The sequence below is a fragment of the Phaseolus vulgaris genome, chromosome 2 (assembly GCF_000499845.2).
Source record: "Phaseolus vulgaris cultivar G19833 chromosome 2, P. vulgaris v2.0, whole genome shotgun sequence".
Lineage (NCBI taxonomy): Eukaryota > Viridiplantae > Streptophyta > Magnoliopsida > Fabales > Fabaceae > Phaseolus > Phaseolus vulgaris.
The window spans coordinates 13,122,318-13,138,645 of NC_023758.2; the positions used below are offsets into that span (position 1 = coordinate 13,122,318).

At 33.7% G+C, this 16,328-nt stretch overlaps 1 protein-coding gene and 1 pseudogene across 1 annotated transcript; one reads left to right on the forward strand and one right to left on the reverse strand.

Annotated features, from left to right (window-relative positions):
• Positions 1-6,371: 6,371 nt before the first annotated feature.
• LOC137810730 (F-box protein At5g07610-like) lies at positions 6,372-8,558 on the reverse strand. The gene is made up of 2 exons (XM_068612140.1): positions 8,358-8,558; positions 6,372-7,755 (listed from the first exon to the last, which is right to left on the reverse strand). Exons 1-2 carry the CDS (start codon positions 8,460-8,462, stop codon positions 6,556-6,558), a joined length of 1,305 nt encoding a protein of 434 aa, XP_068468241.1. The 5' UTR covers positions 8,463-8,558; the 3' UTR covers positions 6,372-6,555.
• Positions 8,559-13,262: 4,704 nt separating this feature from the next.
• On the forward strand, positions 13,263-14,411 carry LOC137809624 (zinc finger protein GIS3-like; annotated as a pseudogene).
• The last annotated feature ends 1,917 nt before the right edge of the window (positions 14,412-16,328 follow it).

Genomic DNA, 16,328 nt, shown 5'->3' on the forward strand with positions numbered 1-16,328 from the left:
CTGTTTAACTCTAACCAGTTCCATTGGGACGAGAGAATTTATTATTATTTTTTTTTTGTGATCAGAGTTTTTCTCGTACCTTTTTGGACCAGGTTTGTCTTCTACCATGTTTGCTTTGGCAGATAAAGTTTTGGCTTTTGCAGCAACACACTCCTTCCTGTTTGTGTCTTCAATTATGATATGGGTGATCAGATCTGATAGTGACATTTGTTTGTACTTGTGCTTCAGTTGTTGTTTGTAATCAGTCCAAGATTGCGGAAGCTTTTCAATCAAGATTTCGAACATGAATTCATTAGACAAGACTATGCTTTCAGCTTTGATATCTTCAAGCAACTTGTGGCATTCATTTATCTAGATTTTGATGTCTTTGTCTTCGATCATCTCCCAGCGGTAGTAGTTTTCGATCATGAACCTTTGTCTGACGATGTCTTCAGCAGCGTATTTAAGGATAAAGGAATCCCAAATATCTTTTGCTTCCTCGTAAGAGCAATAAACATCGAACATATCATTAGATAACGCACTTAGTAAGGTGTGGCATACCTTGTTTGCTGGATCCAAGCATCAATTTGCTTTGCAACTATGCTTGGATCAGGTTTTGAATTCATAAGTGCAAAAGAAACTTTGTACATGTCCAACACGGTGGACACACATTCTTGCCATCGTCTAAAATTATGACCAGTGATACTTCAATTTTTGAAACGTCCATAAATACTTTCGCATAAATGGTTTGTGTTGCGAAAACAATATTTGACGTTTCCAGAGCAGCGTTTTTGTTGTTGTTCACATTGTCAGTCATAAGTCCTTACAATTGTAGTAAATGAGGCTTTAAAACACAAACAAAATTGATTTTCTAAGGCGTGAATGATCATTGTTCGTAAGGACTTATCTGTGGTGTATTGTGTATGTCCCCCAGGATATAAAAGGAACATCCCAAAAATTTCTGAGTATCAGAATTAGCAAGTTACTCTTAAGAGAGTAAGAACACAATAAACCCAAAACAATATTTATAATAAAATAAAAGAATAAATGAGAGAGAGAAAGAGAAAAAGGTGAAAAGGTGAGAGGAAAAAAGGTGCACGGTCAGTGGTTGAGGAAGATGAAGAAGTGTGAGTGAGAGATGTGTTTCTAAAGTGGATGGAGCTCTCTTTATATAGGCAAAGGAACCAACAAATTTGTTGCAACTTCCACACCCACGTGCTTCCACTTCAGCATCTCAGTCTTAGAGAAAATCGGAGGAGATCGTCGTGGGAGAAGGAGGAAAACCAGCATGGATTATGGAAGAACAAGTCTAGAGGACAAGAATCTAGGAGAAACTCTAACTGCAATGGTGAACGGTTCTGTTGATTTATTTTTTTTTTAAGTTTTTACAATTCCACAACCTCCGAATTTTCTGCAACGGCAATATCTAGCTGTTGCAATACGGGTATATGTGTTCAATTTACACACACATAAGTGAAAAAGCGTCGGAATAGAGATATTAATCACTTCATCCAAAAGTGTCATGTGTGTCAAGAAAATAAATATGACACAACTGCTAACCCGGGCCTTCTACAACCTTTACCTATTCCACAAACCATTTGGCAGCACATCACCATGGATTTTATAAAAGGCTTGCTGAATTCAAAAGATAAACAAGTCATCTTTGTGGTGGTAGACCAACCAAGCACAACTGCTCATTTTATGGCCTTAACTCACCCGTATACGACAAGGAATGTAGTTCAAGCATTTTTGGATAACGTGTTTAGATTTCATGGATTTATGGAAACCATAACTAGTGATAGAGATTCGTTTTTTTGTGAGCCAATTCTGTCAAGAATTTATGGCAGTACAAGGGGAGCAAATTCAACTTTCCACAAGTTATCACCCCCAAACATATGGGCAAACCAAAGTTTTGATATGTGCTTAAAAACCTATTTGGGGTGTATGTGTGTTAACTCATCGCACAAATGGGTTAAGTGGCTTCCTCTTGTTGAATGGTGGTATAATCATGGTTCTCAAACTCGCTAGTCTACGTAGACTCGTGGGAGCTCCGTAGACTTGTAAGAGTCTACTTTCATATTAAAAAAAAGTGTAAATAACTACATTTAGTCCTGAATAAGAATTAATAATATACCAAATCATCTAACTTCAAAGTCTCCAATAAAGAAGGTCATACAAATACTACAAAAGTTAAATTGTTCAATTCAAGTCATAGAAATTAAATAATTAGAAATTCAAATTTCTATGTCCAATCCTCTAATGATATCCTCTCCTCCATCATCTTCATCATCATCTTCATCTTCATCTTCATCTTCATCTTCATCTTCATCCACATTGACATCAAAAGTCAAATTTTCAAGATCAAATGCATCTAGAGTTGGAACTGTTATTGCCGGATTTAAGTGAACAACCCACGAGTCCGACGAACACTCTGTTGCGACCACCGCAACGCAGTACCGCGACGCCCCACCTGCAACAACCCACGAGTCCGACGAACACTCCGACGCGACCACCGCAACGCACCACCGCGACGCCCCACCTGCAGCAACCCGCGACGCCACCATCTGCAGCAACTCGCGGCGACCACCACCTACAGCAACCCGCAACGCAGAACTACCTATAGCAACCTGCAGCAACTCGCGACGCGACCACCACCACTGCAACTCACAAATCAATCTATCGCTGCCACACTCCACAGAACAGAACGGAAACACAAAACGAAACGCAAAAACCTAAGTTTTTTTATTTCATTCAGGCCCCCCATTCAAAACGACACAATTTTGTTTTTAGAAAAAAAACCCAGCTGGACTCGCCAACTCGAACCAGAGTCACGAGTCCACACCGAGTCTACTGATTCCACACCGAGTCCACCGAGTTTACCTCAAAACCGAGTCTGCTACCGAGTTAACTCGGTAAGGCAAAGTGGAAACGTGAACTCGGACGAGTCAACGAGTTGACTCGCGAGTTTGACAACCATGGGTATAATATTGAAGGTACATTTGGCGGGGGGAGGGGGTAAATAGATAAAAATACGCACAAAATTTATGCTAGTTCACCTACAACTTGTGCTACGTCCAGTCTCCTTAAGCAACCTGCTTAAGAGCCTTTATCAACATAAGTATTCTCCACCTCTCTAGGTACACAAGTATTATCAACCTTTTTAGGTAACAAGTATTAAACACTTCTCTAGGCAACAAGTATTGAACACCTCTCCAGGCAGCTAGTCTTAATCCCCCCTTGAGACTAAGACCTCTTAACAAGTGAGAAAACATTCTCGACAAGAGAGCAAATAGTGAATGTTCACAGGGTAATCTTCACACAATGAAGGATTTACAATACAAGGCTCATTCCCCAGCTACGAGTGCTTTAAACAACAAATATGAAATATTCTCTCAACACACTAACACAATGAACGCCAAATCGTTTGTAGTAATCTTTGTATGTTTGTATGCCTCATTTTTTTACTTCTTCATCTTCAAGGTCTTTATATAGTTTTTAAATACTTATTCAATAATATTGTAATCTCTAGGTATCCTCAATTTTTGTGCATTATTCATCATCTTCATCATGTCAGATGTTAACTATGTCAACTTTTGCTTTGATTATATTCTTTTTGTCATTGAGCATATGAAATAATTTGAATTATTTCATTTATGATCTTTAATGTGAATCCTTAAATGCATGTAACTGATTCTTTAATCATATTCACTTGCTTCACTGTAATTATCTTAGACGTTTATTATGGAAATAATTTCTTTGCCATTTACTGTGTGTCTCTGGTTTCTAAATATCTTCCTTTACTTGTGATTCTTGTGAATGTTCATATAATTTATCTAATTGTCCTTGAATCACATTCTCCTCTTCGTGAATTTTGTTCTTCACTTTGTCACGTACTCATTCTTTGAATAACTTCTTTAATTAGCTTATAGTGAAAGTTGTATTGACTCGTAATTATGTCAAATGTTGAATTATGAATGTTTTTCTCACTTGAATTCTTCTTAATTGTATATTTTTTTAGATTTTTCTTCTTTGCTACAACAAATTTGAATGTCATCAATGACTTCCCATGAATTACACTTTGTTATAACGTCATTATGCTCATTTGATGCTCAATAAGAAAACTTGAGTTTGTTCTCCTTTGAATCTTGATGGTTCCTAAAATCATATTTAAAAACCTTTGTGATTACTAGTGATATTAATATTTTCAATATATCAGGCCAAATATATCTCTAAATAATATTCTCTTAATATCTTTAGAATTATCAATACATTCCATTTTTCATATATTAATTTAAGAAATATCAACATATTCAAGTTTTAGAATAAATCTTTCATAGTTTAATTTCTCTTGAATATATTCTACAAAATATATTTCGAAAAACCTTCAAAAGAAGAAGACACGTGTGTGCTTTTTTTTTCAAAATCCTTTTCAAACACAAATTTAAATATTTAATTAAAGTACAATTATGCTTGTGCAAAATATTTCTTAATAAGATATATCAATTTTGCTTAATGTATTAATGTAGAAGAATGTTTTCAATATATTTGGACAAAGTAGTCACATGAAACATTTATTGAAGTTCATTTGAAAATATTTTAAATCTCAATTAAAGCATTGTGTTTTGAAGAAAAAAAAAATACTTATATGATTTGCTTCAATAAAAAATACTTGTATGTAAAGCGAAATGATTAACTTTGGAAACTTTCCTGATTCTTGATTGTTCAGCACGTGGTCTTCGTCTGTCACATTAATTTTATCATTGTCTAGACACTCATGCTTTACAACATAACATACAATGCGTTTAGCAACATCATCTGATGTGTTTAGCTTTGAGCATATTGTGTTAGTCGTCGTGTAACACTTGAGTATGACGCTTGTTCTATTGAGTTTTGTTGCAGACTTCGTTTGATGTTGTCTCTAATATATAATCTATCAAGCCAGTTGCATCTAATACATTCTCAAAGTTTTATCATCTTAACTCAATGTTTTGGTTTTTGTCAATATAGCTTTTTGTTATCATCAAATATGAGAACGTCTAAGACTGAATCGTTTTAACAAATACCACATTCCATACAACTATAAAGGCTACTCCGTATGAAATTATGTATGGACAACCTGCTCTCCATTTACAATATTTTCCAAGGGAATCCAACATTGAATTTGTGGATAAAAGCCTTATCAAGAGAGAAGAAATGTTAAAAAGTCCTAAAATCCCATTTAAAACGCGCACAAGAGAGGATGAAACAACTAGCTGATAAACGATGATAAACGAAGATTAGAGAGACGTTTTAAAATTGGTGACATGGTTTATGTTAGGTTGCAAGCTTGCAAGCATATTTCAATTAGCTTCAAACCAAATGCTAAACTGAGCCCCAAGTATTTTGGTCCCTACAATATTCTAAACAAGGTGGGAGAAGTAGCTTACAAAGTAGACTACCAATGAATCTTAAGGTTCACAATGTCTTTCATGTATCACAACTAAAGAAACATGTAGGTGAAACGATGGTCTCAACTGAACTACCTTATCAAGCAGAGGAAATGTTAGAACAGAAAGAGCCTGAAGCCATCATGGACTGAATGACAATCAAAAGGAGAAGAATGGCCATCACAAAAGTTTTGGTGAAATGGAAGCACCAACTCCTGGCATGGGAGTTCTACTATGATTTGAAGAAGTATTACCCTCATTCCATTCTTGAGGGCAAGAATTTTGTTGTAGGAGAGGTATTGTTACATCTAAAGTTTTGGAATTTGATTAGCAAATTTGTTGCAACATGTAATTTTGGAATTTGATTAGTAGATTTGTTGGGACATTTAGCTTTGGGATTTGATTGGCAGATTTTTGGGACAATTTAGGATTTAACTAGCAGATTTGGTGGGATGATTGACTATGAAACAATTAATCAGAATATATATAAATAAGCAAACGATTGTAATGAGGGATATGAAAATTATATACATCTCATTTTCTTTCTCTCGTTCTCTTCCACATTCTCTATTGGCGTTTCTTTTTTCTTGGTGTAATCGGAATCCAATTTAGGGTTTCCTTTTCCAATATAGGGAATCCAATTTAGGGTTTCCTTTTCCAATAGGGAATCTCAAGAGAGAGGACTTAGATGCTCGCATAGACGTTTGCGTCAGACGATCGTATTAGACGTTGCTTCATCTTCCTCACGGAAGATCACTCTTATCATAGACGCAAACACAAATTATAAATCATGTCCGACCAATGAATCAAGTGAAATATAATACCATCCATCCAAAGACCACAAAAAAAAAATCATCAATTCAGCTCTCTAATTCTATCAAATGAATGAATGGTCATACAGAAACCTGTTATGAGCCACTTCATTCTGTTCTTCTCATTCAAACTATCCCACCATTTAGTAAACAGTTTCGATACCAAATGATCAATCCATATTTGTATGTACCAAAAGAGTGAAATATAAGTCATGTTCTAAACAGCTCGTGGAGTCCTATCAAAATTAGAACATGAAAGCAAGTATATTTGTGTTGAAATGTTAACAACAACTAGCCTATATTACTAACATCCTAACCTGTGGGAATAAAGGCACCTTCTATACAGTATTAAATGGAACCAAGCTCAATGAATGGGCAAGTACAGTAGGCTTGAACATGCACTGTGATTTCAGATCCTGAAGGGAGCATGCCTGAGCCATCTTGTTGTTCTTAACATCAAAGAGGTACAGATAGACACACTTCATTAGCAAGAGACCGTCTTTAAAAGCTAGAGGCTTCACCCACGGGCCATTCACCCTCTCCAACATATGCTCCTTCAAATTTATAAAGCTCTGAGGCCATTCTCCTTCAATCTCCTCCAGAGACTTGCAATACATTAGAATCCATCTATACTCATAACAATCCTCAAGACACCACACATGCACACCCTGCTCCGACACAACCACATAATGCAGCCTCCCTTCAGATTCTCCAATGCAGACTTCAGGAACAGCCATGAACTCCGACACCGGAACCGGTGCTGGAACCAACCAAGAGAGCTCATTCTCAACATCAAAAGTGAGGACTCCGTAACCATTGAGCCAATGCAAGACGCCCCCAATGTATATCCCTTCATTATTGACCCACTTGCTATAACATTGGCATGTTTCATTGGATTTCCACCATGCTCCTATCTCTGATGAGTACAGTTCAAATGTGAAGTACAATTTCCCTTCCTGCTCATCGTCATCTTCATCCCGTTCTACCTCAACTTGCTTAACTCTCACCAACTTGAATGTTTCGACAAAACCCTTTGAAGGGTCAAAATCAAGAGCCAATGCTAATGCCGTGTTTCTTTGACTATTGCTTATCTCATACTTAGAAGTGAGCCAAGGCCACTCCAACTTCACCCACTCCCTACGCCAAGGGTTACATACATATATAAAGGGCTTTTCAGATGGGAAACAGCTGCGGCAACACACTAACCCTTTGCAAGAGGCCAACATGACAACATCTTCTGGCAGAAAATCAAAAACCGTTAGGTTCACTTTGGAACCCCCTCTTGCCATCTTTTCCACAAAAATGTAGCTAACAATTTTGATATCATCATTGCACCACTTGAACTTCTCCTGCAAAATGAACCCCGTAAGCACCACCTCCGTTGTTCCCAGCTGCGTTTTCGCGAAGGAACGGCTCGTAATCACGCGATGCCACTCCTTGCAAACGAGCTTCAAAGTCAGCAACTCCTTCGCGGGAACACGAGACAGAATTTCAGTCAGAGCATCACTGTGTATGAACAAGTTAGCCTTCTTCATCTTCTGAAACAATTGAAATAATAACAAATAAATAAATAACCATTCACCATATATCAAAGAAAACAGAACAAATATCATTATTATTACAATCTAAACTTCTAACCAGAGAAAGAGTAACTAGCATATTTTTTTATCATTCATGTGAAAAACTAAACCAAAATAAGATATAATTTAGCATCAACAATGCAGATCGGAAGTAATATAAGAAATAAAACATAACAAACATCGTCATTACAATACAATACAATACAGAAAGAGGAATCCAAATATGTAATCAGAGAAAGAGTAACTAACATTTTTTGTTTTACGATTCCTAAAATATGTAAAGCAGAACATAAACGTTTACTTATTGAGCTTTATCGATGGAAATTGGAAGGAACAGAACGACGACATGGCATTTCATTGGCATAATAATGGAGGTACTGGTAGGAAGAGTGTTAATGGAAACATTGTTTGATAGAAAAGATAGGTATGCGAAGAAGATTGAGAAAAAAGGAAAAGAAATGGTTCAACACCTAAGCCATTGAAGAAAAATGATTTTGCATGGAAAATTTGTAAACGACTGAACAGATTCACTTTAATAAAATAAAGTTAGATTTTTTTACCTGCGCAGTAACCTCCATCTTCTTCTCCCTTTCTTCTTCACGCAGAGCAAGAGAAGAGCTTGGTCTTCCAGAGACTTCTTTTGCAGGGTTCAGGAAGTTTAACATTCATTGGTGATTTTATTTGTTTCTCATCCGACGGCTATGGTTCATCGAATTCCAAGAGTCCAGAGTGGATCCCCGCAAAACCGCGAAATTTATTTTTTCTTAGCTGGTTTCCATTGTAGTATACTTTTAAATTATTACCAGAATCAATAGTTATTCAACTAACTTATGACAACTTATTTAATTATTTAATTAATTAATTAATTTAAATGTTATTATTATATTATTATTATAAAAATACAGCTGTACATAAAGGAAAAATTGTCAAAACATTTTTTAATTAAATTATAATCTTAAAACTAGTGAAAAATAGAAAATTACATGGTAAATATTAAGTTTGTTATACTAAAACCAACGTAGAAAATGAGGTAGTGGTATTTTAGTAAATAAGTGGAATTAACGTAGTATATTTATTTGTAATATTAGGAGGGTAGTTGCGTGCCTGTTTATATTGCATTGTTTTTGTCTTCCACCTCCCAAATGCATGACATCCTACAAGTGTCTCTCCCAACGCCAACGCCAACGCGAGACTATACTCCGTGTCCGTGTCTCTTCCTCCACTTTTCACACAACCTTATTTGAGTACACCAACACCTTTTTCATAATTTATTAAAATATTTTAAAAAATTATTAAATAAAAATAATAATTAGTTGTTATATTAACTAAATTAGATATTATTTTAATGATTAATAAATTAGTGATATTTAAATTAATTTATATTATTAATAAATAATTTTTAAATTAGTATTTAATTAGCTACTAAAGTTTTAAGAGTCAATTATTTATATTATAAAGTTGATAGCTAATTAGATAATAATTTAGAAACTATTTATTAATAATAGAAATTAATTTAGATGTTAATATTTTTTTAGACTATAAAATAGTATCTAATTTAGTCAATATAATAACTAATTTTTTTATCTTTAACATTGATTAGAAATCAATGATTTTCTTGTAGTGTATATATTTTATAAAATTTTGATTAATTTCATTTTAAGTTGATTAACATATTTAATGGTAGTTAATTTGGTGTAATCATTTATATTTTGTGACTGGAAGACTGAAATGCTTCTAATATTTTTTTGAGATATATTTAATAAAAAATGTTGATTAAATTTTTTTCTCAATAGGACAGGGTCAGGCCTTTCTTCTTCTTTTTTTTAGAAGAGAGATATTCATGCATAACACAAAGTTCTTTTGTTTCCTAATAACACATATTAGATTAAAATGGTTGAGTTTAAGAGGGAGGGAGAGGATGAATTAAACTATCTCAAATTTTTCAAATCATAAAATGTTATGTTTATTAGATCAAGAAATTTCAAGATTTGGTTCTTCTAAAGATTTCATAGAACCATGATCAGACAAGAAATAAGAAAAAATTGTAAGATTAATAGAAAGAGAGAGAGTGAAAGATGCATAATCAATTTTATAATGGTTCCCTTTATCCAAGAACTACATATAGTTACTTAGTCACACCACCTAAGCTCACACTAATATAAGAGTTTTACAAACACAAGGAATATAGTGAAAGTAAATATACTCACGAAACCAACTCTTAAACCTTACAAGATTGATTTTCTCACCTAGTAACACCTCTTACTACACTGAATTTGGAAACTCTGTCTAGAGACACCTAAAGAACACAAAAACAAATACATAAAGTAAAACAATATCACTTGAAACAGGTTAAACACATCAAAAAAATATTTAACTAGGTGAAGAACTATGTTTCACCTCAAACACATGGTATTGATCTTGTAATCACACGATGAAAGCTTCAAAGATCGTTTTTGCAACGCAGGTATAAATTACAAAGGTTTCACAAACAACCTAGAAGACTAAATATGCTTTATAGACTATAGTAGATGTTCACTACAACTTTTAGAATTTTTAGCAAGATCACAATATATCTTTTTGTTGCTTGGCTTGCCTTTTTTTTGTTCTATACCTTCAATATCTTTATATCTGCACTTAGGAACTTAAATTGGTTAAATTTGGATATTACAGTATCTTCAACTTTTCGTGCTAGAAGCTCAAAATCGAAACCTTGGATTTGCAACCTTCCAACTTGTTTTTCCTTCGAACTTGTTTAAGGAACTAATTGGAAAATGTATTTGCAATATGGGTTAGTAAAAACAAATCAAAACATAATCAGAAAATTATTTCATTTCAGATAATGCATGAGACAAAAACAAGGTACTTGAGATTTTCAATTTATTCAAAAATGTTTTTATTTAAATAATATTAAGAGATATTGGCAATTCATTAGAAAAGATACACAAGATTTATTTGACAAACATGTTTAGGAAAAGAAGGATTTCAAATTTATACGAAAAATAGGGTTAAATAGAGTCATTGCATAGATTCAAATCTTTTTGTTTTTGGACATAAAATCTCTTTAATCGAATACAATTTCAATAGATATATGAATTTAGAAGATTTTTTTAAAAAATTATAATCAAAACCTATTATTCGTTCAACAAGTTAGTCAGACTGTCTAGCATGAACAAAAATGTAGATGCTCTAAGGGTCTACTCTATATGGTAGTTGTACAAATCATTGTTAGAACTAAGTACCACATTCAATCTAAATTTTGTTATGCATTTAACAAAGCTTATTAGGTCGTTTAATGAGTATATGATATAGATGCTCAATTCCTATCGTGAAATTACGTTATAAACACTCATATCATCTATGAGACCATTTTGATGAATATTGTAGTTGTAGAAACATTGTTTAGATATTTCAATATACAAGTAAGCTACCAATCAATTTTTGTTATCATCAAAATATAAGAGTGTAAGTACAACATACGATATCCTAGTCATCAGACCTTCTAATGGTTCATAAACGGTCTAATGTCTCAATAGACTGTCTAGTTAGTCATGAAGTCATCTAGAGACATGTATATCAGACCGTTTAATGGCTTAATCATCAAACCATTTAGGACTCAACAATCTCTCCCTTTTTTATGATGACACAAACACTTATTCAAACAACAAAATATATCAATGAGACACCAACAATAATCATGTATACACTAACAAGCACCAATGATAAGCACATACATGACAACTAATAAGCACATAAACGCTACTTATTAAACTCATTTATTCCCCTTTTTTGACATAATCAAAAAGGGATTTTGATAAGAAATATTCACTGCGTATTTGATCTTTAGAAATCATAGAGTTTTGTAGGGACAATTGACTCTAGAAGGGGGAGGGGGTAAATTGAGGTTGAACTCAAGTACGCAAAAAAAAATTCAAACACAATGTATATCAAGTAAAGGATAGAGAGAGAAGTAGACACAAGATTTATATTGGTTCACCAACAACTAGGTATATATCCAATCCCCTTAAGCAACTCACTTAAGAGCCTTTGAAGTAAGTTACAATTTTAGTAAAGAAAATTATTCAAATATTGTTTGCTGTTTTTTGCAGATTGATTTTTGATCTTGGAGGAAAGTAAACAAGAAAACAACAATAAAGGCTAAAGTCAATCAACTTCATGCAAGATCCGAGGACAAAATCTTCTTTCAAGAGAGATGGTATGATGCAAACTCATATATGAGACTGTAATAAAAAATAAAGAGGTCATAGAGCTAGAAACTTGATCAAGAATTAATTAGGAGTTTGGATCTAATTGGGCTTGTTTGGACCACCAATAAGACATTTGGGCTCAAATTCAATGTAGAAGAAGATCACTCTAGAAGATTGGAAGTATCAAGAATACAAAAAAGAAAGTAAAAATAAGTATAAAACTGAATAAGATTAATTTTGGATATTGTTATTTTGAACAAAAAGAGTAGGAGGTAAATAGAAAAGAGAGTAATGGGTAAAATAAGAAAAAAAGAGGTGTAAGCAAACGTTAATTAGTTGATCAAACAATCTGGTAAGCTTGTGATTGTCAACTTATACCAAGTTCATAGGCATGAAAAGAGAAGATCACGCAAGTATGACAAAAACATCCATGTATGCTTTTCTGACCTAATTGTACTAAGGGAGCCTCCAAGTCTCTTACTTTGTAGTTGTTGGTTGGACATTGAAATTAATTAAGATGGGTTGGTATGTTAAACAACATGTGGGTCCATTTGACTATTAATTTTTAATTAATTATATTTAGTCCGCTGATTCAATGGTACATAACCTATCAAACCTAGTTAATTATTGGTTGAAACTATGAGAGTTTCCCTTGGAAGCAGGTACTTGCATAATAGAAAATGCATAATTAATTGGTAGCTTGTAGGTACACGAGGAGGAACCGCGTGAAGCGGAAAAAAGAATGTTATAAGGCTCTGATCCAAACCCAATCATTTTTGTATTATAGGACTTTCAAACCCGTCCCATACTCCCATCACATGAATCTCATTCCCAATCACCACAAACACTACTTAATTATCAATATATCATATATTTTTTCGAATAACAAAACCAAGTGCCTAATTTCATTAGTTCGGCTGCATTCTTTTCATTTCTGTAGTTGTCTGAAGGGTGTGTTCTTGGGTGTTCCACATTTCACATTTTTTCTTCTCATTTCTTTTCCGGTGTCATATAAACTTGCATAATAGTTATAATAATCCAGTATGAAAACCTCTTTCTGAGAGTTTCGGATAACTTACTTAATTTGTAGTTTTACAAGAAAATAATTCAGAATAAACACATTGCATTAGTTCATAAATGAGTAATCAGTATCTGGTATACAAATAATGTTATGTTATTGGTTATAATAGATATCTTATTATTCTTTCACATCGATTAAATACACTATCATTCTTAACTTCCTATATTAAATTTAGTCTTTATATCTTTTTCTAAGAATAATTCCCATGTATAAATACACCCACGCCACTTCATTTCTACATCCTTGTCTCCCATTTCCACCTTCAACACATATCAAACCCATGGAAGATCAAATCCACCGCCACGCCGGAAGAATAAACCCCAATTCCCCGGCATGCTTAAAACTCTTCGGCTTCAGCGTGGTCCACGAAGATCTCACCGAGGACGACGAAGCCCAAACAACCATCGCTCTTGAAGACGCGTCTGATTCAACCGCCAAGTCTACGTCACCGGAATCCGGAGGCGCCTCCGGGTTCCCGACCTCCTCCGGAGACCGAAAATACGAGTGTCATTACTGCTGCCGCGAGTTCGCAAACTCGCAAGCTCTCGGGGGACACCAAAACGCGCATAAGAAAGAGCGGCAACAGCTGAAGCGCGCGCAGTTACAGGCCACGCGAAATGCCGCAGTTTCTTTCGTTCGGAATCCTATCGTGTCTGTCTTCGCACCGCCGCCACATCAGAAGTGGTGGTGCCGGCGGCCCAGTCGTCGTGGGTGTACATGCCACCACGTGCCGCGCCTTCTCCCTTCCATGTATCTGTTTCACACGGATGCGTGTTCCCCTTGGCGAAGAGCGCCGTCATCAGAAACTGTAACGGTAGCGTAGTAACGGGTGCAAGATCTGCAGGTGCAGGGCTGTTGCCCTATGTTGACGGAGTAGGGGATTCGTCGTCTGCATTTTCCACGATGGGCTCCCAAGTACTGGCCCGGACCTACTATGGGAGGGTTGATGGGCCTTCTCTGAGAAAACTCTCTGGAGGAGAGGTGGGACCCAGTTTTGATGACGGCTTCGGCTTGGACTTGCACCTTAGCCTAGCCCCGCCATGATGGCTGGGCTGAATTTAAAAGTGAGTGCGTATCTCTGTATTCAAGCTTGAGTCAGAGGGCATGTTTGCCTGCTATTTCCTCTTCACTATCTAACTAACAAACGCTTTTAATTACTTATTGAAACAAGGTATGTATAATTGATTTTTCAGATCATATTTTTACACTCAACTAACAAAATATTATTATTTTTAATAAAAAAAATTAAAAAAAATCTCCTTAACAAAAATATAAACAAAATACAAAATGTTAAAATAATTTTCAAAAATTAAAAAGTTATAAATGATTAAAATATTAATGGGATATACGATAAAGCATGATATAAAAAAAACATTTTTGTCCCTAATTTTATAGTTTAAAAAAATTAGAAGGAAAATGATTTTTTTTACACTCAATGCTACACCTACATCCCAATAAATATTAATATTTTAATATTTTTTATTTTAAAAATTATTTTAACATTTTATATTTTGTTTATATTTTTATTAAAGAAATTAATTTTTTTATTATAAATATTAATATTATCAGTCGTCCATATGCATGACGAACATTTTGGAGTGGGAAGCAGATGACTCTATCTCACACAACCAACACACGGAACCCTAAACTGTGATCATTTTTCCTCTGCGTTGTAACTTTTTCTTTTCCACTATGGTTAAGAATGTTTCAGTTTCCTAATAGCTAAAACATTAATTAATGGTGGATAAATATCAATTTAAAAATTAGTTTATAAATTTTTATTAATAATAAAAATTATTTTAAATTAATATTTTTTTAATTTATAAAATAGTATATAATTTAATCAATATATTAATTAATTATTTTTTTAAAAAAAATTAGTTGTTTTGTTGTTTAAGATTTTTATTCTGATTTCCACGTATTTTAGTGGAAAATAATAAAATATGTGGGATCAAATAGAATGTAATAATTTTCTTTTCTTAGCCATTTTCTTTGTTGTCAAATAAGGGAAATACTTTTTATCTGCCCATTTTCTTATACTAGTCATTTCCTTTTCAAAGAAATTAACCTTAAATGTTGTAACACTAGAAAGAAAAAGCTACTAATAAAACTTCTTTCCTTCATTCATATGACACAATTTAAATAAAAGGATAAATTGGAGGCATTAGTAATGAACCTTTTCTACATTATTAAACCTTTGTAGGAAGTAAGAAAAAAACATAGTAACTATTTGGCCCTTTTTAGTAAAAAATCCTTCATCTAATTAGGTGTGTGAACATATTTGGGCTTGCTTTAGCTTATGAGCTTATGGATGAGTATGGTGTATCATTTCAATTTACTCTAGATGACACTTTTTCTCTAAAGAGAGAAGAGGTAATTGGTTGGTTTGGGAGTGTGATAGATAATGTGTAGTGAAAAAAAATAGGAAATTATGATGTAAATATTGCATTGATTTTCACAATTAGAAAAGAGAGTGTTGTTGGACATCTTAGGGTATTTGTCTAATTTGTGTTTGATGACGTTTAGCTTAGGCTTCTTTTGTGTCTAAAGTTTATCTTTTGCAAAATGAGATGATGGATCCAAGATAAAAGTCTGAAAATGGTTTGGAAATGGTTTATGAAAGTTAAATTTTTTAATTGGTTAAATTCATAAATCAACTTGTTGAAAATACTTATGGATTTTCAAGTGATTTTTGTGAAAAGTTTTAATATATATGTTAAAAACTGAGTTTTCATGTATCAGATAAAGTTTGTTTTTCATTTCAAGTTTTTAACCTATGAAAAAAAATCAAAGTATACTAGTAATTCCACGTTAAGTAATTTCACTTTAAGTGAAATCAACTGGTTAATTCATGTTTTAACATATTGAATTTGACATGTGTTGTTAATTAGTTCAGTTGTTTGTCAAAATCTATAAATAGGTTTCTAGAACCTTTAAACAAAACAATTTTTTAATATGAATTTGAGAAAAACATTCATGTGTTGGTTTACAAGATGTTTGTAAAAAAAAAAAAAAAATTCTTGAAGATCTTGTTTCATCATCTTATTTTGTGAAGGATTCAAGATTGTGCTAAATAACTAGAAACCCAATTTGAGTTTCTCTGATCTTTCTATCAGTTGTTTTCGTTCCATTGTTCTTTCTTTACTTGTACTTGGATTGTATTATAGTGCAATATAGGGTTTCTTAGGTGTTGTAATCTGCAGCAAGGTGTTACAGGGGTAAAATTGATCTTGTAGGGCACAAGA

Excerpts from the sequence above, each read along its gene's own strand:
- LOC137810730 (XM_068612140.1), bottom strand. The coding sequence starts at position 8,462 with ATGTTAAACTTCCTGAACCCTGCAAAAGAAGTCTCTGGAAGACCAAGC. Across the intron at positions 7,756-8,357 it reads AGATGGAGGTTACTGCGCAG|AAGATGAAGAAGGCTAACTT; the intron begins GTAAAAAAATCT and ends CAATTGTTTCAG.